Source organism: Perca fluviatilis, chromosome 21, assembly GCF_010015445.1.
Source record: "Perca fluviatilis chromosome 21, GENO_Pfluv_1.0, whole genome shotgun sequence".
Lineage (NCBI taxonomy): Eukaryota > Metazoa > Chordata > Actinopteri > Perciformes > Percidae > Perca > Perca fluviatilis.
This window is the reverse complement of record NC_053132.1, coordinates 12,529,526-12,556,036: the sequence shown is the minus strand read 5'-3', so window position 1 is coordinate 12,556,036 and position 26,511 is coordinate 12,529,526. Positions and strand designations below refer to the sequence as shown.

The 26,511-nt window shown below is 39.8% G+C and overlaps 2 protein-coding genes across 9 annotated transcripts in view; both read right to left on the bottom strand.

Annotated features, from left to right (window-relative positions):
• LOC120551485 (A disintegrin and metalloproteinase with thrombospondin motifs 14) overlaps positions 1 to 5,460 on the bottom strand; it is a 48,888-nt gene extending 43,428 nt beyond the window's left edge. For all 3 annotated transcript variants that reach the window (XR_005637885.1, XM_039788950.1, XM_039788951.1), the window contains exons 1-2: positions 4,834 to 5,460; positions 3,994 to 4,412 (exon numbers count right to left, since the gene is read on the bottom strand). Coding sequence is in view for 2 of the 3 variants with exons in the window: in XM_039788950.1 (XP_039644884.1) it covers positions 3,994 to 4,412; positions 4,834 to 4,912 (498 nt within the window). In the remaining variant the exon portion in view is untranslated. The remainder of the gene's footprint in view (positions 1 to 3,993; positions 4,413 to 4,833) is intronic.
• Positions 5,461 to 18,227: 12,767 nt separating this feature from the next.
• The window catches only part of pald1a (phosphatase domain containing paladin 1a), a 47,190-nt gene continuing 38,906 nt past the window's right edge, over positions 18,228 to 26,511 (bottom strand). For 4 of the 6 annotated variants that reach the window (XM_039787486.1, XM_039787487.1, XM_039787488.1 and 1 more), the window contains one exon: positions 18,412 to 18,561. In XM_039787486.1, coding sequence (XP_039643420.1) covers positions 18,412 to 18,561 — 150 coding nt within the window. Of the gene's footprint in view, positions 18,562 to 23,376; positions 25,684 to 26,511 lie in introns of those variants that run through there. The other 2 variants (XM_039787483.1, XM_039787489.1) reach the window with 2 other exon arrangements.

Here is a 26,511-nt window from a genome sequence, read left to right as displayed (position 1 = left end):
GCTGTTGCGATCTAGCAGGCATTACAGTCAGAGGGGAAGATATCGCTGACGCTGGCATGTTAGTCAATCAAATATACTCTGTATTAAAATGAAACTGAAAGTGCAGGTCTTGTTTTAAAGTAATTTACTTTCTTTGCAACCTCAGCTGACAGTCTGGCAATGCTGTGAGGCCAAATATGTCCAGCAGATATCAGATTAATTTGCAGCTTTACTCTATGAATTACTTATCTGTCATGAGCTTGGAATGCTATAAATTTTGCACCCCGGGGCACATGGCAGGAGACCAAGTTAATGTAATCTGTTACTGGTGATGTCATGCCTCGCTATTAAGAGTCATCTCTGTGTGAGCGGCTTTACTGCAGAGGAGAAACTGATAGCAAACCTTATCATGGGAATTCAGCGGATTGAAGAAATTAAATAATTTAAGAAATGCAAGATTAGACGCTGTGATGACTGCTGGCAAGTCTAAGCACTTTGTTTCCAGGAATGCACATGCTATAGCAATAAAAGAATATCTATGCAACTGCGATATCCTGTATGTCTGCTTCAAAACAGTAACACATAAAACATACTTTTGAAGATGGTTTGCTGGTGGTACGTAAAGATATACAGAGCAATGTATCAAAGAGATATGGCCCGCATGCGGTGACCTCAGCGCATGCTTCACGTTCTTCGTCTTCCAAACTTGTTCCTTTCATCAGACATCTCCTCCATGTCCTTCATCCTCAAGGAGATACTTCAGACTAAATAAATTGCCTGCAAACTGTCTGTTCAACTTCAAATGCCCAAACACCCATGCATGCACAGACAGGTCTATGTTTATGTTGGCTTTGATGCAACGAAACGCATGGACGCTATTCCTAAGAGTCTGACTACATCCAAATCACAAAAGAAACATCTTTTCCAATGTGTAATGAGTGACCTCTAGCCAAGCTGATTTTCTTGCCTAGTTCTTCTGCTGACACCGCAGAGGTGAGGTGGCATTTCAAAAATTCCAACAGCAGCATCTTTCCAGACATATTGTCCCACAAACTGCGTAATACACAGACCTCAATATCGGTAATATTACCTGGAAAATATATTTCTACTGAAGGTGCAAAAGTTATGAAAACTGTCAAAAAAAAAATACACTTTCTGTGATTTGGAACAGATCTTTCACAGAAATGAATATGACACGACCCTGTCAAACTTAACATTTTCTAAAATAGGAGAGACAACACACTGAGCGCCATAAGAGGAAGCAAATATCCAGAAATATCAGATTACGTGTGCTTCAGAAGGAAGAACATACGTTATCTCATCTACAAATGCATCGAAAATTATCTCAGGCTTGGGTCTTCTATAAGTATCTATCTACAGTAAAGGTTTGTAGAGAAGCTAACACAAACGCTAGCAGAACAGAAGCTAACAAAAGACTGGTGCTTGAAATTTGCTTTCTGTAGGACTTCGATCGTAACTCCTTGGCTTCTCTACTGAGCTCAAAACTTCTTAACCATTATTGCGTTTATTAGGCCTTGATATAAATCACATAGCACTGTGAAACAGACTGCAATCTTTCGTGCACTTAGGTTTGAATACAGCATTGTGCAGCATTGCGTCACTTCTTCTCTTGAAGGATACACATAGTCGCCTTTCAGGAAATTACTTTGTGATTAGAGAACACAGCATGACCACCCTCCCTTCCCTCCCCCCACCAACACACACACCCACACACCACTCACTGTTAAAGAAAAAATAACTGTTAAATCCATTTTACCTAGTTTTCTCAGCTTCAGCGCGGTTTAGTGTTACTGTAATAAAGAGAAGCAATGAGAGCGAGAACATGCAGTGATGATGACAAACAATACAAGAGGCGTCCATTGTTTGTTTGTGGTGTGCTGATGCAACGTCAAAAGCTCAACTGTCTTGAAAAACGCATTGAGAAGCAAAGAGATGAAAATGTGGGCTTGTGACAATTCTAGCTGCTAACAATTGATTTCAATCAAATAAGTAAAATTTAAAAATGATAACTTTCATAAAATAAATTTAAATTAATTAAAATAACCTCTAAGTAATACACAGTCAGCTTTTAAAGATTACAGTCAACATGTAGAACAAGTATTCCAACAGACATGCTTGGTACCACTTTTAAAGGGACTTATAGATGTTTGTTTGTGTTTTATCCAGTGGACTGCATGATTGAAAGTGTGTGTGTGTGTGTGTGTGTGTGTGTGTGTGTGTGTGTGTGTGTGTGTGTGTGTGTGTGTGTGTGTGTGTGTGTGTGTGTGTGTGTGTGTGTGTTTCTGTCTCATGTGGAGAGTTTCAAAAGCTCCTGGCTCAGAAGGTTATCTTAACTCCCATTCCATTAATTTCTGTCCGAACAATACAGAGAGATGACGCCACGGAGAGACCTCGCTTCAGTCAACCTGCCAATTCGAATGTCACTTTAATTTGCTCGACTGAAAACCATCAAATAGCGTCTCGGCTCCCCTCCCAATTGCTCTGCTCTATCACAGCAGCAGCCGTTTTCATGGCCGTGATGGCAAATGACAAATTTAGATTGGTGGTAATGGAGGAGACACAACGCTCAGAAAGAAGAAGTCTGCTGGGATTATGGCCTATTTTTTAAAAAGAATTTTACCTCAGGCTAAATACATAGCTTTTAAAGCATGAAATTACTAAAATGGTAAATGGACTGCACACCTTACCGACAAAGCGCTTTACATTTTCACTACTATTCACACACACACATTCACAGATCAATGGTGATGGAGCTGCCATGCAATGTGATGACCTGCCCAATCAGGAGCAACTTGGAGTTCAGTGTCTTGCTCAGAGACACTTCAACATGCAAACAGGAGGTGCCGGGTCAAACCGCCTGAGCCACAGTCCCCCTAAAGGGATCCCTCATGGTAATGAACCCACAGAACAGAGACCGCCGTTTCCTTCAGGTTTACAAAGCGCTTTAGCAACTTTCAGCTCATTGTTTTGGTTTTACAGCCCTCAACGTTATGGTTTTAGCTTGCTGCTCTCATCAGCGTCATTGTCAGATGTAGCTGCAGCTGTTTTCAGGCACAAAGCTCCAACCAAAGGGTGCCAACTTTAGTGACCAGCTGTTGAACAGAGTTGGCACTCAGCTGCTAAAGAGCCAGCTATTTTTCTAAGGGGTTAGTGGAGATCAAAGACAGAGCTGAAAAGAAAGTGAATATACACGTACACCATATAAAGTAATGTCAATGTTTAGTCGACAGCTTGTTGCACTGCCCCCAAGTGGGCAAAAATGAATTGATGCAGATTTAAGTAACAAAATTGAACCTTTCCTTTATCTAGCTACATGTCATGCATAAGCCAAAGATAGTTGGTTAGAGACAGAAATATGAAAGGATTCAGATTCGATAAAAGATTCATAGTCAATACAACCCAACTGCTTATGTTTCTATTCTCATGCACAACCTGTCATGCTTGCCAGTTGTTTGAGCGCTTGTCTCCTGCTCCTTAATAAGTCAGACTAGCTCGATTCTAGCCTCATCATTGGCAACTCCTGACCAATGGAAGAGCAGGATCTGGAAGCTCAAACTGCCACATCTACCTGCTGGTGTATTAAGGAAGATATTGGCAAAAATAAATAGAGTGAGAGAATAATAGTATTCAGAATATACTGAGCATACAGATTGACATCACAGATATTATGCTGTAGAAGTTGTTTAAGAAGTCTCTCAGCAAAGGACCAAACTACAAACTTAGAGCCACCTCTAAGCCTACATAGAGGCGCGTGTCTGATACTTTAAAGATATAGTAGATTTAAAATGGACTATTGCTTTAATGCACAATGCATATGCAAGCTTAGGTCAGAAAATATGTGAAGTGTCCATTGTGAAGGACTTTCTAAAGATGAATAAATACAAACCAACACTCCACATTCTGTCTGACACTGTGCCCAAAAAGGGAAAGCATCTTTTCTGCCAGCTACATCCCTCTCTATCAGACTAATATTTCAAGTATGCATTGACTTACCAGTCCGTCACAATTGCTGATAGCCACAGAGGCCTCCGGCATGTCGCTCACATCTCCAGTGAAAACACAGTCCCTGTGGATACGCTCCTTGGCCTTTTCCAAAAAGTCTTCCTGCCATTCCACAAAAGCCCCCGGGGCCACCAGCCTCCTGTTGGCCCTAAGGCGGAGGTGCAGTTCTTTCCCAAACACAGTGACATTGAAAAACAAGTGCTGCGCTGAGGCAGGGGTGACTGGGGGCATCTCTGGGGCACCGCGGGCCACCCTTCTTCGGTTGCTGCCAGAGGCTGAGGCGGCATCAGCATCAGCAGCACCTTTACTTCCACTTCCAGCAGAGACCACGTGAGAAATGTACCGGCCACGGGAGTCTGTGCTGAATGGCACGATAAGACCATATTCACTTAACTTTCCAGAGAGTTTTTCTGATGGGACAGATAGTGTAGTGAGAATCACATTTACAGACCTATGGCAAGTTGTTATGGGAAAAAAGACTATAAATCAAAGTTAACTGAATGATTAAAAAGACATGTAGAATCATAGAGGACAGAACAAAACTTTGTTTCATACATATTTTTTATATAGCCTAACGCATATATAGGTAGCTCAGAACGAATGTCCTCTTTATTAAACTGGGGTATTATAAGTAAAAATCATGTGGACATAAAATGAAATTAAGCATTTACACACTGTACTGACTTCATCCAGAAAAGTAAGGCTGTATTATGTGGACGTATCAATAAAAATAGGCCATCATTTTATTTGATTATTCCTCAACGTTTAGACTTTATAGCACATTTCTAAACACAATACAAAAAAAGAAAGTAGCCTAAGTGGATAACTCACCATGTGTTTCTGCAGCAAAAACATGATCCAAAAATACTTGACTGAGTGAAAAGCACAATAATAAATACATACAATCCATAGCGAGGGCTATAGTGTGAGAGCTGCCACTTCAGCGCTGAGTTTTCCTTTCTGTTGTAAACTTTGAGCGGAGTCCTTCCTCCTGAAAAAAAAAAAAGCACAAATGCAGGAGAAAAGTCCTCAGAGTTGAGCTCCAGCGAAGCAGCCGTGCATTTCTGAGCGTTTCCCTCTAGACGCCAAACTCACGGATATTCACAAGTTGTTTCCAATCATTTGGCCTGTGCTGAACTGCATAGACCAAGACTGCCCCATCCATTTAGGGAGCTAAGGGGGGGGGGATATCTGGGGTGCTGATGACGACAACTCTCCGGTAAAAACCGGGACGGTTTGAAGAGGTAGCCCAATTTTTTTTTCTTCTTCGTCCCTTGCCTTCCACATATAACTTAGGACAGCAAGTTAACGCACGCCTACGCTGAGAAAAAAAAGTCGGAAGAGTTCAGATAAAGTGTGCAGAGACAGAGTGTCCCGGTGGTGAAACATCTGCCGTCCAGTCGTGCACCATTACGCACCAATGGTTCGGCTGCGGGACTCTCAACTGCTCAACTTGAAGCCACTACCAGCCAACAGTGGGAGCGCCTTCTCTCCACTAGACAACCACATATTTAGCCAAGCGATTTTTTCTTTTTTCAACTCAAAAAAAGAAAAGAAACTGGAGACGTTATATCATCATGTCCACTTCCACAGCTAAAATTCTGTCCTAAAATGTTCTTGAAATGTCTGCCAGATGCATGGTAATAACTCATGGGCTATATGTTTACATAAGTCCACAAACACATAGCAGTGACATGGAAATAAATCAGGGAGAGAGGTCAAAACTTTCCAATGCACGTGCTTGAAGAAAACAGGACTTTGACTTGTTTGGAGAGCAATCAACTTCATAATTATTATCTCGACAAGCACATATTCTAGATCACATAAATGCAACCATGACAACAAAGAGCAGTCAAAAAACATCGAAGAAATATAAAATACAAAAATATACGAATTTTACCAACATTAAAATAAACGTTTCAAATATAGTACAAAAAAAGAAAGAAGAGACACTTCTACCATCCTGGGTGACAGTAAAAGAATAAAGAATAGGTTTACATTTTTCTCAAGTCTATGTCATATGCCCATATGTGCATTGAAACAGTTTTTGGTGGCTGTAATTGTTCCTGTGTTGTCGTTGTGCATTATACAATTCAACCAAAGCTAATTAGAGGCTTCCGCATTTGGAGGTAGATAATTCTTCCAAAGTTACAGACTTTTTTAGTACAAACTTCTCTTCGTCTATTGCAGCTCAACAATAAACTCTGTGTGGAAACAAGAGAGAATTTCACACTAAAAAGACTGGAACTTTGCTTATCTCTTACATTGAAAAGGTGTTTCCTGTCTCTTCAGAGCCAGTGTGGACAGCAGAAACACTTAACACCGACCCAAAACTGTGTCAATGGACGTATTGTTTTAGAGTAGACTAGAAAATAATGTGCACCAATCTATTTAGAGCCAAATAAAGTGCATTTCGAGGTAAGGTGAAGTGCCATATTATCATAAAATCTGATTTAATGTGCACTACTCATGTTCCATGTCTACTGAACACAATTCTAGTATCAACAAAGCACTTCTTGCATGATCCGATTTAATGAATTCATGCAGTTTGTATCTCAGGTTTTCATAATCTGGGCTAATCCTGCAGATGTCACTGTGATCATATGTTCCATTTTGCAGAAACGGAACAAATCCAACACCATCATTAGAAGGCTTACAAGGTGTGAAAACTCTACAGTAGATTTCATCAGTGGAATGATCCTGTTAAAACTTTGGATGACTACTCAAGCAACCAGGACCTTTTTTTTATTTGGCCCGGCTTACCCTGCTGGAGCCCAGACTTCGTCAGACATGACCATGCAGATACTGAACCAACAACTCTGGAATCCTTCTCAGAGGAGGAGAAGGGGGTTGGGTTGAAATTAGTTTTTGACTTTCAGGTACTTTTTTTTGGGGAGGAAAAAAGGTGTCTAGACTAGACATTATTTTCCCTCTGCAGTTCCTCGACTGTGTCTGGGCTCTGTTGGTCTACGCGTCCTCCCCCATGCAGCTCCTATACTCCCACTCTGTGGTTAATTAAAATCTCCCAGGATGGTCAATGTAGAGCAGGTGTGGGATTTTTATGCAGTCATCCCCTCAGGGCGGCAATGAGAGGATCGTATGGTGATCCAGAGTTGTGCATTAATAAGTGATGGAAACTAACCACAGCATTAAGAGATGGAAACCATTAACTGCCTTGTAAGAAGTTTTATGCTCTTTCCATCCATACTGTTTGGAGTGTTTTTTTGTTGTTTCTGTTTCGTTTGTGTCTAAAGGCCAGTTTAACATTCCACAATATAGCATAGTATTCAATTAGAAGCCTTGTTTTCCCCTTCTAAAATGAATAGCTCCACTCAGTCAGTGGTTAAGTCCACACACCAGAACAATTTTCTACTACAGTGTTCGCATTAGAACACTCTGTCCTTCACAACAGGAGTGTAAGAGCAAAATGTAATACACTCTCTTATCTCAAATAAAAGCCAACTGTTGAGTATTTTAACAATAAGCTGCAAGATATCCATTAAGACAGGCAGTCCTCTCCAGAAATTGGATTTATTGAACTATAAACACTTGAAAATATAATAGTATGCTTTCTTTTCCCTCTCATACTTCACAGAGACACTTCTAACTCTACATTTCTGCATGGATGAATTTTAAATGTACTTAAAGCCAGAATCAAACAGACACATAGTAATCTGCTGAACAGTAGTTAGTCCATTTTTTGAGGGTGGAGCTGCCTCAGTGTGTGCTGTAATGTGGTCTAGCCATGCCAGCGTGCTGAGAAAGTATGTGACTTTTCATCTCTTGAGATGCAAGGAGATGCAAAGCAGCTGCTAGTCTGCCCGGCAGCTTGAGGGAAGAGAGGAGCGTCTGCAATTGCCAAGTTACAAACCAGCGACTTGAAGAAGTTGTTGGTCCTCTGCCCCTTGTGGATTTGGGACTTGATGAATTTCACTTGACCTTCCTTAAGAAAATTTGATTAGTGTGTAATGAGTGTGGGAGTCTTTATTTTAGCGCAGCTGCAACAGTACTCCAATATGTGTCATAATATTTGTGTCAAAGGTTCTACCTTCATTACCTCCATCAAATATGTTTTTTCATATCTCAAAAAATACTCCACAGTTTAAGTAAATTTGGTGGAAAGTTAAAGGAATAGTTTGACATTTTTCTTGCCGATAGTAAGTAAGTAAGTAAGTAGGGGGTGAATTGCCCTAAAGTGGGACACTGCCTAATGGAGTTCAGCGTAAATTCTTTCAGGAAGACTTCAAATAACTTCAATCACCGCTCTCTCTTCTTAAAACAGATCTGCTGTTTAGAGGCGTTCACTTTTCAGTTAAACCAATCAGAATCGGCCATGAATTTCACGAGCCAATCACAGCATTACATCCCTGCTTTAAATCTGTTTCTGTCCCTGCTGCTGTCAGCAGTCATTTCAGGCAAAGTGTGCAACCCTCCTCCTCCCATTCCACCTCCAGTCATCTTCACCCGCGGCACCCTGGGTCTTCCTCCAGCAGACTGCTCCGTCGACTCCTTCGGTCTGGTCTTCGGGCTCCTTCACCGCCACCACTAGTGTCTAGACTCCATCGGGGGGGAGGGGGTGGGGGATATGTCATGTTTCTCTACCCCTTTAAAAATTATTTTACAATGATGGAGACTGATCTCCAAAGACTCTGTACATTTCATTATGCATATGTACAATAAACACAAGCGGACATATCTGCAATGAAGTCTCTCCTGATTGAAATGTGGCACACTAAAGGTCTAGTGTTTCTAGGTCCTCCATAAACACATGCATGCCAGTGAAACTATTGGTTAGCCAAAGCTGTGGTGTCATGTAATCAAAATCACATGACCTCTCAAATGTCCAGTCATATATGAGGGGGCAGCAATCCTCAAACAGGAAGCAACTTGTGTGAAGATCACCCAAAGGCCAATGACATAGAGTTTTGACAAACTTGATATTAAGGAGTATAAATTATTTTTTAACAAAAAAAATGTCTTGGCCTGTGTGCTTATGCAATGCTTTCCCATCAAAAAATAGTAAAATTTATGGGGCTGCCTCTAGCTCACCCAGTAAGAGCTTTTGCCCCATGTTGGCTGAGTCCTGCGGGGTTCGAATCCGACCTGCTGCCCTTTGCTGCGTGTCATCCCCCATCTCTCTCCTCCTTTCATATCCATTCTCTTTCTAATAAAGGGAAAATTGTATGTATAGATTATATGTTTTATATTTTTCAAAAATTTCCTGGTGTCCCACTTTAGGAAATGTGGTTTCAAAAAGTGGGACAGTATGATTAACCTAATGTGGGACAGTGGTAAAGTCAGTCAAAAATGTGTGGTGGGGCATGGTTTGGGGGACAAAAATGGTTATTTACAGGGTTTTTTTGTGTTGTGTGAATGCTGTTACTACATATGTTTAAGGTCATTGGAATCTTTTGTGGATGTGTGTGTGTGTGTGTGTGTGTGTGCACGCAGGTGTGTGTGTGTGTGTGTGTGTGTGTGTGTGTGTGTGTGTGTGTGTGTGTGTGTGTGTGTGTGTGTGTGAAGGAAGTAAGTGTCTTAAAATGAAAAAAATTGCTCTGAATTTAACAACTCAGTGGAAAACCAATGAAGCTATTCCACTTTATTTTATGCATCTGTTTAATTAATGATTAATTCAATAAAATGTCTTTAAGATCACAATGGCAAAGGGGACAAAGACAGGGAGAGATTGCCGACACAGAGTGAGAGGAAGAATCACGGAAAGGATAAGAGAAAGAAACTAAATCAGTGGAGGTAGGACAGGATGAAGGAGTCATAGAAACTGTTGGCCAGGGCTAAAATGTCCCTAAATCTACTCTCCAGCGCAAGATAAAAAAAGCAATGGCCACTTTCACCAAGATAACTCAAGTGGACACCATGTTTTCATACTCAAATATCATGCTTCATCAATCCATTATCATCAATCATCTATTTCTAACTAACTTAAATTTTTTTACTATTCTACATGCCTCAAGGTGATTTTGTCCTTTAATCATAGACTTTTCAACTGTCCCACATTAGGAAGCTGCAGATTTTTTTCAGACAACTTGTGCTAAGAACAAGCCCGACCCACATCAAGATGTTGGGTCTGGGAACTCACCATTGACAGGGCTCAATCCGAGGGGCGGGATAAACGGTTGTCTTTCAAATTCCCTCTGCACATAATAGGATAGCGCTACAACCAGGCAGAGCAACGAAGAAGGTCGCGGAGCTAGTTGATGAAATAAACTTTTGCCGTATATCCGGTTGGCAAAACTCCAAACACATCTTCCTTTTTTAAGAATGACTTCAGTGCCGTTCTTTGTTCTTTTCTCAAAGAAAAGCTTAGGACAATTCCTAATAACCTAGGGGTTATTAACTGATGTGTACCTACTCTGTCGCTCTCTGGGACATGTTTTCATGCTAATCGAATGAGGCATAGGGACACTCAAATTAAGTCGTTATCTAATACCACTAAAAAGGCTCGAAAATTACCCACACGTTAACGTTAGCATATTTAGGGTCCCTAAATGTGAACCGAAGCATTGACAACATTGTAAGTTTACAGATAGTTTATTAAAAAGATAGATAGATTATAAAGACAGTCACGTTCATGTTTACTTGCGGGAGCCATCTTGGAAACCAGTCATGACTAGTCGAACGCCGTGCAACGTGGAATCTCCATAGACAGTATGGGAATTTTCACGGCGCTCGTTTTTCGACTAGTCACGACCCTAAATATGCTAACGTTAACGTGTGGTGATATTTTGAGCCTTTTTAGTGGTATTAGATAACGACTTAATTTGAGTGTCCCTATGCCCCATATAACTAGCATTGTAAGCTAACAAGCGGTCCGCGGTAGCCTCGTCAAAGCTCCAAACTCATTTGATTAGCATGAAAACATGTCCCAGAGAGGGACAGAGTAGGTACACATCAGTTAATAACCCCTAGGTTCGTTTTGCATCGGAATTGTCCTTTAACTCCAAGTCTTCCAGAAGATCGCTGTTCCCAGCAGCAGCAGCCATAAGCCCGCCCACCGACTCTATACACGATGTGATTGGCCTGACCAGAGTTTGGTTTTTCCAGCTCGCAAGCCAATGGAGAGTGCCTAGCTAAGACCACTATGTCTATTATTTCTTTTGTGAATGTGTTATCTGCATTTTGTCTTTTGATTTGATTAGGGCACATTCTGGGGTTTTTAAAATGGTATAGAGAGCCGAAGTCTCGCCCTTCTATTTCCGGTCATGGGACCTTAATTCGGAAAAATATGAACGAGAGTCAATGGAGGGATAATAATTATTTTTTCATCCCATTTGAATTGAGCCATGGATTACAAATATGATGTTCGGCAATTTAAAACATTATTTTTCAACGTTTGTTGTTAAACTGTTGAAGTATAAGACTGTGAAAATACGTAATTAGAAAGACTACACACTTCATGGATGACGTCTCACTGAAGCTACGATGTCTGCGTGTATCGTACCGGGGATGTAACGTTACTCTAATGAGAAGAGGATCTCGTTGTTCTTTTGCTTATCTGCTGAAAACACTTGACTGGATAAAACCCAGCAGTTAAGATAACATTACATGTGTTGTTTAACAGAGCTAAGCTAGCTAGCTAGCGAGCAAGCCGAGCATCAAGCTAGGTGAGGTAGGTTGTGTGAGACGGGAGATGTAGTTCACTGAGCGGTTTCACACAAAGCTAAGTGGTCATATGACAAACCTACGGCTAACTGAGACTTTCTTCGGTTGAAAAATTATCTTTTAAATTGATGAACATCATATTTGTAATCCATGGCTTAATTCAAACGGGATCAAAAAATAATTAGCTTCTCCCCATATTTTTTCCGAGTTAAGGTCCCATGAGGTCCTCCGGAAGGGGCGTGACTTCGGCTCTCTATTGGATGTGGATTTAATGTATTGGCTTCACATCGGAATATGTCACAGAAATGCAAAAAAAGTCCCACTTTAGGACAATACACTTAAGTCTTGTCTAAGAAGTCCTCCAAATTAAATGACACAATACTGGCTTTGTTCATGTGCTTTAGTATGACACACAAGCATTTTCTGATCTGACGCCATAGGACATTTATTTCCTGCACCTTCCAAAACTAACGAATCACTGATGAAAAATAAAGGCTTGTAATGTGACAACGCTAATGTTTAAGCTATTAAACTATACTTTAACTCTTGGATTACCAACCAGGCAAAATGGCCTCAAAAGACCAACATTATTGGATATTTAATGTCCTACTGCCCCTTTGAGGGAGAGACTGTTTGTACCTTTTGTCCCTTTTGTATGTATATATATATATATATATATATATATATATATATATATATATATATATATATATATATGTGTATGAATGCATATGTTTATGCATGTATATTGTTTATGTTTAACTTCTGATGGGTAGATGTTGTTTTGTAAATAGGGTAGGCGTAATAAGCTATGGCTTCAGCCTACACCTTTTCGGTTACCACCCTTGTTTGTAATGAACTTGCTGTACTTATATTATGTTTTATGTTTATAAACATAAAACATAATATAAGTACAGCAAGTTCCGAATAAACCTTCATTCATTCATTACCTACCGTATTTTTGCTATGCACCAAGAGAGCTAATTCCTCTTGTTTATTTCTCTTTGAGTCCCTAAAGAACATCCGTATGTGAATACAAAGTAATATTAGTTATTCACTTACCTTAGCGGTTACCGGTTTTCTGCAACAACAAACATAAAAACGTTATGACGCTAATGGCGTTAGCATGTCAATGAGTTTAAGTTACGTTAGCATCATATCGTTAGCTCAAATTAAATGCATATTGCTGTTGTTGACATATTATTTAGTTGGACACAAACATTTCTTCAAGTTTTGACCACGCGTGTGTTTGTAAAAAGAGTAGAAAATGAGTGAAATATTCTGAAACTTAAATACAATAAAATCTAAGGTAAGCCATATTTTTACCTTGTGGCCCTGTCTTGTAGATGTTGGTATAGTTTTCAGACTTGAGATGCTTGATCTTGGAAAACAGCAAGAATCGCACCACAAGGTCTACTTAGTAGTAGTCTAACCAATTTATACATCCATGTAACTAATAGGGGTGGGAATCACCAGAGGCCTCACGATACGATATCATCCCGATACTTATGTCACGATACGATATTATTGCGATTTTAAACATATTGCAATATTCTGCAATATATTGCAATGTATTACCTTTTTTCCAACTTCAGATGTTTCCCAATTTCAAATGATGTCCCGAAAAGACAATTTTGTTGTCAAGTCTTTAGTTTTATCTAAAAAGATACATTTCTCTGTTCGTTCATCTCACTTCAATTTTATTGGTGCAAAATGTGATTGTCAAGCAGACAAACTGACCAACACATATATCATAAAAGATTGATACTTGGCATCTGTGTATCGATACAGTATTGCCACGAAAAATATCGCGATACTATGCTGTATCAATTTTTTCCCCACCCCTAGTAACTAACTAGTTATTTACTGCGGCCATGAACAATGAATTTAGGTTTTGGTGTAGATCCATAACAGTATCACCACCATGTGGTCACTTATAATTAGGTATAAAAAATAACACTTTACCTAATTTTGATCCACGAGATGTATGTAGTTGATCTTTTCCCCGGATTCCTTGGTTCAGTGTGTCAGTAATTTCCTCACTCCTCAAACACATTTTAGCCAATTATCACCAAATTTGGTACACTGAAACACGTGTGATTCAGGGCATAATACACACATTTACGTGACTGTATTCTTATAATGGCTACCAAGTTCTTGCAGCTGTGGCGTCTTTGACCTAATCTGCGATAACTTGATACATCCTGATCACAAATTAATTTAGATTATTTTTGTGCTGCATGATTAAACTTGTAAAGCACTTTGGTCAACCCATTTGTTTTTAAACGTGCTTTACTGACATTGACATGAATAGACATGACTGGTCATCAATCTGACTCAGCTAGTTGTTTTGGGGAGCAAGTCTAAGTCAAGTCTTTGAGGTCTAAATGGTGACACTTCATTTGCACATTTCATTGTCATTAACAGTGTTGTTCACATAGCTGAGACCAAGAACCTTATTAGCCAAATGCAAGTAAGACAGTTTCACAAAAATGAACACAAATTTATTTTAAGCGTAAAAGGTCAGCTACCTGACCCAAAGCTAACTCAGAACTAAAAGCAATATTTCCATGGTAACAATCAGTGACACCTGCTGACCAGCGACACAAAATAACATGGCTCATAATTTATTGTTTGCTAACAATGTTATAGAGCGAGCAATGAGAAGGGAGAGAGGGTTTAGAGACTGGATCGTAACCACTTGGTAATATCCAGCTGTGATGACATTGTCGGAAACTATCCAGAGCTTGACTGATGAGTTAGCATAAGCGCTGATAACTCTACATTAGGAAGCATCTCAGCTCTGCTACACATCTGAACAGAGATTTTATGTTACTGGAAGTTTTTTTGTATTGTACTTTTTCCTGTCCTCAAAATTTTTTAACATGTTCTGCCAGAATGAACAGAGCTGCCATGTTTTCATTGCAAGTTTCTCCTATTTAAGATACTAGACAGCGTTGTGAAACAGGTTAATTTGGGTATCACTGAAGTCTGACTGTTGGTTAGATCTAAGACATAATCAAAGTCCCCTTATGAAACCGGCCACAAGTCCTTTCCATGCAAGTCATTTTCAGGACTCAATCACTTTCAAACTTGAGTCATTTTTACTTTCAAGTCTCAAGTCAACTGGTTTGGAAGTCAGTTCTTAAATAAGTTGAGTCTCAGAGCAGTCAAGTCCCCAAATCTACAGTTATGGTCTGACTCACTCTTGCATGACCCATCTTTGTACAAAGCTTAATATTAATTCGGATTTAAGTTATCTCTATAAATAATAGTCTCCATCAGCCAGCATCAGCGTGATTGTCCGTCCCAATGTATATTTTGACACAAATCCCTATTCACATGCAGAGTTAAGTTCTCTAATCATAATGTCCTGTTATTTAAATAACACATTTATATTGATGTGCAGCCTTATTGGAAGCATTTCTAATTGTATGATACTATAATCATCCGTGGCTCCACTTTAGTACTTTATCTTGTTATGTAGCTTAAATCCAGTTCACACAACAAGATAAACCACACTTGGAACCAGGGTCTCTACACAGCAAAACTCTATATTCTAAAAGATCGAATGGAGGAGGAAAAAAAAGAGCATTTAAGAGTTTCTTTATTAATTCAATCAGTATTTTTTTTTTTTATCCTGCCAGTTGAGACTTTTCATTACCTTGCTCAGTGGGGTGTGTAATACCTGGCCTATCAGGGATTGTGCATTATTGCCCACAGTAAATGAAGGCCTAGAGGTGTATCTGCCAATGCAGGTTTAAGAACATCCCTTCAAAGATTTTCACCATCTTGCTAATATTGATCAAATCCCAGCAAGCACACTTGAGTCTCTGAGGTGTTTTTAATGCTGCCTTTATCCACACAAGAACAATCAAAGAGGACGGCGGCGCACACATGCACTCCTTGCCCCGGCACCATGCCTGCTCTCCTGAGCAGCTCTCTTGACTGCAGAGGGAAGCTTTTCACATGAAGTTCATTACATCCCCTCTCGCTGCTCACTTCTCAATGCCGCTCTTTGTCCGCCGTAATCTCGGGATCCTTCAGAACCGCTAGCTTGAGTTTCACATTGGGGAGTATCTCAATGAGCCTGGAAAGGATTTCAAAGGTGAGGGGCCTCTATATCATCCAAGCATGGTCATCATGTCCAATTTGTCTCTGTTGGTAGAGTTAAGAGAAACAGACACTGTGCTATACAGAAGTGTGTGTTTGTGTTGCTGTGCATTTATATCTCCCAGACACTGCCAGACCCCTAACACAGAGGGATAAAATAGTCCATAAACTGAGTTGATGTGGAAAGGAAACAAGTGTAACAAACTATAAAAGGCGTGTTTCAATCTGGTCCATGGTTTCCATTTACAATAATCCAGGATAGTCTGGGAGTACGGAAGTTGTTAGGATTTTATCACACCACAAAGATAAGCCTGCTATGCACTTACAAGACGGGAAGTGATCTGGGATATCAGCCTTTCAAAGCAGGCCAGCAAAGCCAAGTGAGCTTCACTGATGTGCCGGCCGGTGGCTTTTAATCCCCACACAGGCCTCCATTCTTGTGAGGGTGAACGTATTTTCTTTTTTTAATTAAGACCTTACCTGTCCACATCAAAAGACATCTCAGATTAGTCTTTTGATCTGCCTAAGCTCTTTATTACTGTATATGGGATATGTTAAGATTTCAGCCTAACAATGAATCATCTGTTTTGTGTAAATGTGTGCTGCTCGATGCTCATAACCTGCTCCGCGCTTCGAGGTTGGCACCAACATAAGAAAAAGTGGCCGTCCGGATATACGAGCGGGTTCTTAGCGGTGCGTATCTAGAGCAAAAGATGATGCTGAGATAAGGAGGAAAAAGACAGGAAGCCAAGGAGGGAAGAGACAATTATTTGGCTCCGTCGCTGAGTCGGAAACTTCACATAACAGAGTTGTGTGCAAAATATCCATGGTAAGAAAATCCTGCCGCATTTCCATTTTTCTCCTTAGAAAAGCCAACAATATAATTATACCAAAAGCAGACACAGGCCATTTAATCTATTTAAATTATTTATTTCCCCAAAAAAGAAAATGGCACACAGCGAATAAAAGGTAATTAATTTCCTCTAAGAGTGCCTGTGTGGAAAAAAAAAGAAGAAACATCAACTTTAGAGCATAGCTAAGAAGTTAGGTGTTTTTATAACCTTCACATGTACTTTGTGTTATCAACTCATACAAAGATGAGTTTGTAATATTCTCTCAAAAAAAAAAAAAAAAGAAAAAGAAAAAGAAAGGGTATTTCAATGTCCATTCCATTATCGTTTTGACACATTGACCGAAAAGAAAAAAAACATGGTAATAAGAGGCATCTGCAGGAAGGGATTTATTTTCTGGCTTATTTTTCTGGTTTTAAGGCAGGATTCATGTTTTTAAAGCACACTCTGAGCTACAAGTTACAACTAAACAAATGTTAGCAAATTAAAGAATAACAAAATAATCAAACAAAAAAAGGTGTTAGAAATTAAATAAATACCCTACAGGAAAAGGTATTTACGAAATGTACTGTAGGCATGCCAAACAATAATTGGCATTGGATGAACAAAAACAATGGTCCAAGTGTTGCCCTGATTGGCTGACAATGCAATTTAACTAGCTTTAGTCTCATTCCAGGTGATGCCACCAACATGAGCTGCAGTTGTCAAGTAATGTCACTTGCACTACTACTAGCATTACGCAGACAAATCTCCGGCCAAACTGTTGGCGGTCGAGTTGCATTGTGGAAAATGTAGGAGCCACGTTTTGACAAGGAAGAAGAATGTGAAATATATATATATATATATATATATATATATATATATATATATATAAAAATATATACATATATTTCTGGGTTTTCACATCACGTTAAGGAAGTGATGTTAGCATTTCATTCATACATTAGACAAAAAGTATACGTTTGCAACTTAACAAGTAACATTGCTCCAATGTTTACACACGCAAATACAAAGACACATTTACAGCTTTAAGGTCAAATCAAACCAACACAAAAAATCCTGACATGCTGTACTGTTAGTACCTGTTTCATGACATGTGTAAATAAATGTTAAAAGAAACAGATTGACACATTACTGGTGTTATACTGTACAAAAGAAAAGAAAAAAAACTCAGACCAAATCTCCTCTCAACAACATCCACTCTGATCGGCTTTAGGAAAGTCAAAGACACATTTAAATAACAACTTTCATATGTACAAGGGGATGGAAAACCTCAAGTTGAACAAATGCACAGCCACTGATGGCAGCTGTGAGCTAAGAAGAAAAGGACAGGGCTCAAGCTAAATATCAGGTCACCCAACAGCAAACAGTTGGGACACACAACCAAAATTGTTAGCTGACAACACAGTGGAATTTGCTTTTGTCCTCCATAACAGTATTTAACTCAGCTTGTTCCAACAGAAGTTTTAAAAGGCTGTCTCATCTTCAAAAGTGAGAACTCGTAAAGAAACCTTAATTTGAAAAATGCAACATGAACATAAATATTAGTACGTTGAAATTCTATGTTCTACCATTCATACAAAAAGGCACAAATATCAACTTCTAATATAGGAGCAACATTCTGCTAAGATTCAACACTGAAACACCTAAAACAAATGTTAACATCGCTAGTGTGTTGAAAAAAAAAAGCAATAGCACAAACAATAGATGAAGTGAAAATATGCATTATACAGGGGTAAATATAGAAGGCGTAATAATGGTAACGTAAATGTCTTTTAATCTGAAAAACACAGTACTGTTTAGGTGCGTTCACAGTGATCCTCTCTCAGATGAACTCCCCTCGGAAAGGAAGTGACTGCATGTTTTGCTGTTGCCAGCGGCAGCGCAGTCTGGCCAGCGGCGTGTCCCTCGGGTTTTCAAACTCTGAGAAGCCCAGCTGGTTGAGGATGTCATAAACTCCAGCTCTGGCAGCCACCTACCACAGAAACACACAAAACTGTTAATGAACAGTCAACACAGCCAGCCTTTTTTTTTTGTTTGTCCATCATGACCACACAAACGCTTTGACCGCCACTTTTTTAGAGTTAAAGCATGTTATCTGACGGTTTCCTACATGTGCAGCTGCTACATTGGAACAATAGGCATCTAATGTGGGTTTGGAAATGACAGGAAGTGGTTGAAGAAGTTTTCAGATCCTTTACTTAAGTAAAAAAAAAAAACACCACAATGTAAAAAAAACTCTGTTACAAGCAAATTGCACTTAAAGGGGCACTCCATGAATTTTACAAATCAAGTTTAGTCTACTTGCCACAAAGAGTACTATTTAGCCTGTGAAAATCTGTGGCTTTGGAGCGGGCTTTCCAAAGTCAGAAAAAATAATCCGGATGATGTCATAGTGATGTCATCAGGGTTATCTCAGGGCTATATAAAAAAGGACATCATCCTACACCAGGAGGCTCATGTAAATATTCTTCATGTTTATTGTTTAATAAGTGAAAATACTAAGTACGTAGACAAGACGAAGAGTGTGCCGAACACGTTACAATACAACAATACAATAATCATGAGCTGACATGCATTAACTGGAGAAAATTACATCACCATGTGTCGAAGTGTCCTTGAGCATGACACTGAACCCCAATTGTTCCGGGTGTGTGTGTGTGTGTGTGTGTGTGTGTGTGTGTGTGTGTGTGTGTGTGTGTGTGTGTGTGTGTGTGTGTGTGTGTGTGTGTGTGTGTGTGTGTATGTGAGAGAGTGAATGGGTGAATGAAAAACAACTACATTAATTCAGAACATTTACCATTGAAGAATATTCATGAAAGCCTCCTTGTGTGCAATGATCGCGTTTGATTTTGTAGTACCACTGAAATGTAGTGGACTAGAAGTACAAATTAACATAAAATTGACAGCCAACTACCTGACTATTGTACTTAAGTGCAGTAATAGGACAGCCTGGGAACGCCATGATAACAGTATACAGTATGTTATTCAAGTATGTTATTAGTCAACAGAATGAATGAGGACAGAGAGGAACATGGCGAGATGTCCCGAGAGAGAGAGAGAGAGAGAGAGAGAGAGAGAGAGAGAGAGAGAGAGAGAGAGAGAGAGAGAGAGAGAGAGAGAGAGAGAGAGAGTTCAGCGTTCGTGTTAAGCAGCAGGTCACGCTGACTCATGGTCTGCTTTGGCTGTCAAACGCCATAGGACTGATGGGAACCACGGACAACCAGAAACATCTGGCCATAAAGCCGAACAAACAATACTAACAAACCCGGCAGACACCGACTTCCCTGCAAAAACTTGAAAGATTGAATACCCCATTAGAAGTGCCACAGCTTGCCCAGTTTACTCTGTAGGAGAGGCTTTGGGAAACAGTGCATGACAGCCACTACATTTGATAAAAGAGCATATAAGAGACTAATAAAGTCCTCAGTGTGTTACATTTATTTATATCGATCTATGTACCGATTTTCACATCACGATCCCATTTGAAGGACCAGCTGTTAGCACGCCTGTAAGACCCTAGAAGTTGTTCGGGGCATGACTCAGTGGAGGTAACGTGGCCTCAAACGCTTTGCCAATTTAACCTCTCCCCCTTTGCCTCAGGCGGTCAAGAAGTCTGCCAATTAGGAGTAGAGAGAAATGTGCAAGAGGAGAGATATTTAGATAAGGGCATCGTTTGTGGATACTAACTACACAAAATTAAAACATTTCTACTGTGGTTATGTTCTTGAGCCTGTGAGGTAATCCTGTATGAAGTACTTTAAAAATGCACTGTCAGGTTGAATGCTGAGGAGGACATAATGGAACAATGACCAGGAATAATAGTATCAAGATATCCCTTTCACTAACAATGATTATAGCTTAGCTGGCCAGCTTTGTGCAGAAATAAACACAAGGTACCGCAGAATGTGGTCTAGATTACCTACTTGCTGACCATGCAAAATCAAATCTTACAACAGATATTGTGTTACGCTAAAACCTTTGATTTGTAGAGTCGACACTGGTTTAAACCTTCCCTCAGTCCTGTGAGCGGTCTCACTATGAACATGTAATCATGCAGCTTCTATTGTCCTGTCTTAATTCAGCTTTTTAGAGCAAATACATGCACTGATGTATGTTTCAACACATTCATGTTTGTGTCTGACATGTTCCTGGCCAGGCGCCAGACTGCTGTATGAGCGCTTTGGTGGGAACAAATGAGTGGGTGCAGCTGAACTATTAGTCAGTTGATGGGACTCCCAAGAGGACATTGGATTTGTGCTATTAGCCAGCATACTTAAACTGACTCATCTACTCCACAGCCCAGCTGTCTAAATAGGGCATGAGAGAAAAACCGTACAGTAAAAAGAGAATGCTGGGGAGGTTGAGATGGAGAGAATAAAGAGTGACTGCATGTAATCTCTGTGGGTCAGAGCTGAGAGCGTTCACATTTTGTCATCTTCATTCCACCAAAACATCGGTCTTTTGTGAATGAAATACTGAATCCCTGACCCTCGCAGAGGATCCTTCCCCCCCTTTGCAGAGAACGCCAGACTTCTCACACCACTCAAATCCACATCTTTATGTTCAGTGTATTTCAAACATAGATTCTTCACCACAGAAGTAAATACATCACTTCCATTAAATGCTAATGCCATCTCGTAGCTCCGAAGCTCTGCAGAAAGTAGTGATTTTCTGGTAAAACAATGACCATCTGGATCAACAGTGAATACAATGATACAATTTCACAACTGGTTTTCAGAGGAGTATTCCTTTAAACCTCACAGCAACGACCACCAACACACACATACAACGGCCCTGAAGCTGTTGGTGTGCAGTGACCAGCTTTATGTGCGACAGTAAGCAGAGCGTGGGGCGATGCTTTTCATGCTGCATCGGAGAGATCACAAACGCCAATACTCATTTTGTGGCTGGAGCGACTGAGGAGGAGCAGCGCAACAAGGAGGCGCTGGTCTTTCCCACAGTTGGCTATCTCAAAGGCTGCACATACCGGGCCTGTGTAGGGGGACAGGGAGGCCTCTGTGCCACACATCAAAACAGCTGGAGTGACTGATAGGGTACCTCTCCTGCAGGCATCCATGGTATGCGCTGTACACAAGTCCTGCCATTGTGTGAAGGGCCACGTTTTGGATTAGCAAACATGGATTTCAACTCCTCTGATGTTTCTGCTCTGATCTCACTGCATGGCCACGAGGCAACATGGGCTAATGATGCTGAGGACAATATTTGTCCAATGTGCACACAATGTGGCAGTAAACTTCAAATGTGTACCGAATATGTACTGCTGCATCGTTTTGATCCTGCAGTGAAACAAACACAAAACACATGCTTCAAACAATCTGACTGAACAGAAGCATCAAGACCAAATAGATCAGAGGCCGACACACACACACACACACACACACACACACACACACACACACACACACACACACACACAACACACACGGCAGGATGCAGGACAGACTGTACCGCTCAGATCTGGTAGGTTGTGTAACCCATGGCTTCAAATGTATGACTGGTGCTGGGGATGACCCCCCGACTGCTGCCCCTGGCGTCGCAATTGTCATTAATGATCCTGCCACGGTCACTGGTGATAGGCTAATGATTTATGCCTTCGGGTTGGTTGGGTCAGATTAGTTGAGCCGTTGCCAGATTCTGCTGCAACTGGGCCAGTGAACACATCACAATACTGATGGTGATGGGGCAAAAAAAAAAAATGACAGACTGTTCCTGCAACATATTTATGTTTGACCATTTCTTTTACAGATTACTCTTTTTAATTACATGTCCTTTAAACACAAAATTAGTCAGAGTGTTTCAAAGTCTGAATGGTTTTCATTTTTATCTAGGTGACATCATGCCACGCTTTGGAGAATCATTATAGAAAAAAAAACTGAAAATCTCTTTTGAGGTTTTCCCCTGTTACCCAGTTAATGCAAACTCAAAATTTTCTCCATGTTTATGTGTTGTCTATGTGTTGGCGTTGCTAAAATCATCCTCGTCGCCAGATTTGTAGTGTAGTTGGTAGTGATGGTGCAATGCTGTGTGGTGAGGAATCCGCTGACACTGTTTCTTGATTATAAAGGTTTATTTACATCAAAGGAATTCAGCATCAATTTACAAGCCCTGCAGAGCTCGGAGAGGACCTGTTTTCCCAATTCTCCAGTGGTCACTCTGGCTTTCTTTGTTTGAACATGGTATATATTCTATACTGTGTGTAACATAGATGGGGGAGGAAACAATACTTTGACCAATGGCTACAAGCCAACTGGCCTTATTTTGGAAGGCCCATTGATAAGCATCCCAGATGTTTCCTATGGCTGTTTCCTGTGGAACTGGGCTAAAATTCATCTGGGTTTCTTTGTTACCCAAAGTTTAAATACAAGTCATATAGAATGTGCAGATACAATAAAATGATAATATACTTCATCTTGATAAATTCAGTTCATCAGTACAACAAGAATCCTATAAGGCATTTCACTCTTCCTTTTTCCCCGAACCATTATGGATGCACAATATATCGCTTTTTTATTGTCATCGCAATATTAACTGGCGCAATAAACATGTCGTGAAAGGCTGCGACATATCGCAAAAAACACTGAGATTTTTTGTTTTAGTTGAAAGAAAATATCAGTAGAAAACTGCACTTTAAAATGTAGCCTGTTATTATTTTGTGTGATGCCTTTCCATTCCATTCACTGTTCAATTTGTTCAATACTACATTTTTGAAAATAATTTCCTTTCATTTCTTTTAAATTTAACAAGCATTTTGTTGATTTTAGCAGAATACTGAAAGCAGCAGAAAGGCAGAATTGAGCACACTTTAATATTGGTTTGTTTATTGCAAGTAATATCGTTATCGCGATATTCAACAATGTTATCGCATATCTTCCTCATATCTTGCAGCCCTAGCTACCATGAATGAAACTCAACCAACACATTAAAAGTTTTGCATCAGGAAGTGTTGATTTTGGTTCACAGTAACTTTGCATCAATCAGGAATGATGAGCACAACATCACTGTTTTTGTAATGATGGAATGTGTGCTGTGGAACAGGACAGTATACTAAATGTGCCATGTGAACTGTTGTAGAAGGCTAAAGGCAATTCCACCAATGTTTTTTAGCCCCGCCTTTATTAGCGATCTGCTATCCCTTCAATACCAGCGCTTATTTGAGTATTTACTGTAGCATCTCACATTAATTGCACAATTTTGTTTGCCATTTCAGAGAGGAATCACAGTGCTTTGAAGCAGGTGTGGCCTTCTAGAGATAACGGTCAGGCCTGAAATAGCCTGAAAATTGGCTCATTTGATATATGTTGTGTTATCTGAATGATGCTCTCTGTGCAGTTGATGGATGGCTGTGATATACCGGCCTGCTCACCGGTTTCCCTCCAGACCTTCCCAGTGGACAGGGGGGGTGAGAGCAGACTGCACTGGCACATCTAAAGGACGCGTTTGTCGTCCAGCTCAGACATGGCCCCAGGTGTTCGAATAGATAGCCAGAAGTTGGGAGCCAAAAGTGCACCACAAGACACCTGTGGAGCGCCACAATACCTGTTGTGTCGATAACGCTTCTTTGACCACTGAGGTTTGAAGGGGCAAATTTAACAGATGGATCATTTTGATTATTATTTATACTAAGCAGCCGATTAAACTGAATTGCCTATAATGATATATATGCATTTATAAAACACGGCTATCATGGTCATTTAGGCTTAGAAATATTTTCCAATAAATTGCATAATTTGCTATTAAAATAAGGTCTTCAAAAACAGCACCTTAAGGGACTGAGAATAAAAAAAAGTTGGATTGACTATACACTACTTGCTTGTGCAAAAAACACTTTAAGGTATGAAAAGACGAGGTATTTTACACAGAAAAAGCTTATTGCATTTTATGGGCTCACTTTTTAGTAAAGTTTCAAACCAAATCAAAGAAATTTCTTTTTCAGGTGTGTAACAATGGTGTGTGGTAGTTTTGGGTAAATTTAAAGTGGCTATAATCAATATTTTAAAGCAATGTATTAAATAATGTGAAAGATGTGGCCCGTAGTGATGACCCTACAGAGAATCACTTGAATCTGCAGCTCTCTTCGGTTTGCAGAGCTTTATAGTTTGAGTTTCAGCTCATTGTTAAATTGGCTGGCGACTTTAATGTTTTGGTTCATCGTTTTCTCCCGCAGCGGGCAGCTGTTTATCAAAAAAGCTCTAAAACCCCACTGTACACTGCCTGCTCAGTACCAAACAGAGCAAACAGACATAGTTTGTAACTAGCTGTTGAACATAGTACAGCACTTAGCTACTAAAGAGCAAACTATTTCATCAGCTGGCCATAAACACTTGATGAAATGATTATGTTTCTCCATAATGTTGGATATTAAAATAAAAAACTGATTGCTAACAGGTTTGCCATATCAACTTAAAAAGTCATAAGTCAATTATGTGTTGCCCACTTGTTTCCGCTGCCCTAAAGTGGCCAAAAAAATAATCCGTTATTGCAGGTTAAACAAACAATGAAAATCTTTTTCAAACACAGTTGCTATCACACTACTATGAGGAACATTATCCCGATACTAGGACCAGACTACTGTGCAAAATTGCTGTTAGAGTTTTTGCTCAAAAGAAGGCAGTTTCAAGTCAGAAGGACAAACCAAAGAAAGGCAGAAAGGAATAGCAACAAAAACAAAATACTATCTATACTACCTCAATGATAAAACAGACATAAAGGGAGAATGACATTACAATACTATGTTATGACACATTTTCTGTTGCCTGCTTTACAGTAGAGCGTTCCTGTTCCCTGTGTGCACACTTATTTTCTCATGGCATAGCTGGGCCATTAGAGTCACCCTGATGCACCACATATATTTGCTATTCATAACAGGAAGAATATGCCCTGATTGGCCGTGCATATTTCTGTGACAATTGTTTTCACAGCTATTGTTCCAGACTATTTTGGAATTCTGCGTTTTTTCTGTTGAGTTTATTCCACCTCAATAAGGACAAAGAAGGAAGAGATTTTCATTCAGTGAGTTTTCAGACATTCAAGGCTTTTGGCGGTGTTTTTTTTTTGCTGTGCCTCTGTGCTAAAGCTGGGATAACAACAAAACAGAAAACACATTTTAATCAAAACCAAATGCAAAGACATGTAAACAAAACCATATAATGTATATATTATTTATTTAAATTTAAAATTCACATGTGCGCTGCTGATCAGACTGAATGTGTTTTGTCAACCTGCCAAACTGCTTATTTTTTTTACCATCATGTGAGTTTAATTAACGCTGCGCATTTTGTTGTGTGTGTGTGTGTGTGTGTGTGTGTGTGTGTGTGTGTGTTTTTGTGTGTGTGTGTGTGTGTGTGTGTGTGTGTGTGTGTGTGTGTGTGTGTATGTATGTATGTGTGTGTACCACTTACAGACTACTCATTTGTTTGGAATGCACATAAATTATCCACTTTACTGTAGGGGCACAGCTGGCTAAACGATTAATGTACCAACAAAAACACAGAGTTATGAAGTTCAGTGTGTGAAGAACCAGGCCACAATAGAACCAGCTTGTAAATTCCTGGAGGAACGTCCAAATAAAACTCTGGTAACCGGTTCACTTCACAATGTGCCCAAACTGTGAGTGTGGAGAAAAAGAAAAAAAAAAAGATACTGTCCCTTATCCCCTGTTCGTGTTTTTCTTCTGCTAAGCTATTGACACTTGGCATTGTGAGGAATTAAATATTTCTGCTAAGCTATTGACAATTGGCATTGTGAGGAATTAAATATGTGTTCCCCTGCCACAATTTGATAAAACTGCAATTACCAGTAAATCTTACATATGTAAGTAATTTAGTGGTTGAATAGAAGGCATATGATTATTTCCTGCTTAGTTATCAGATATAGTCCCTGTCCTTTCTGTCTATATATATAC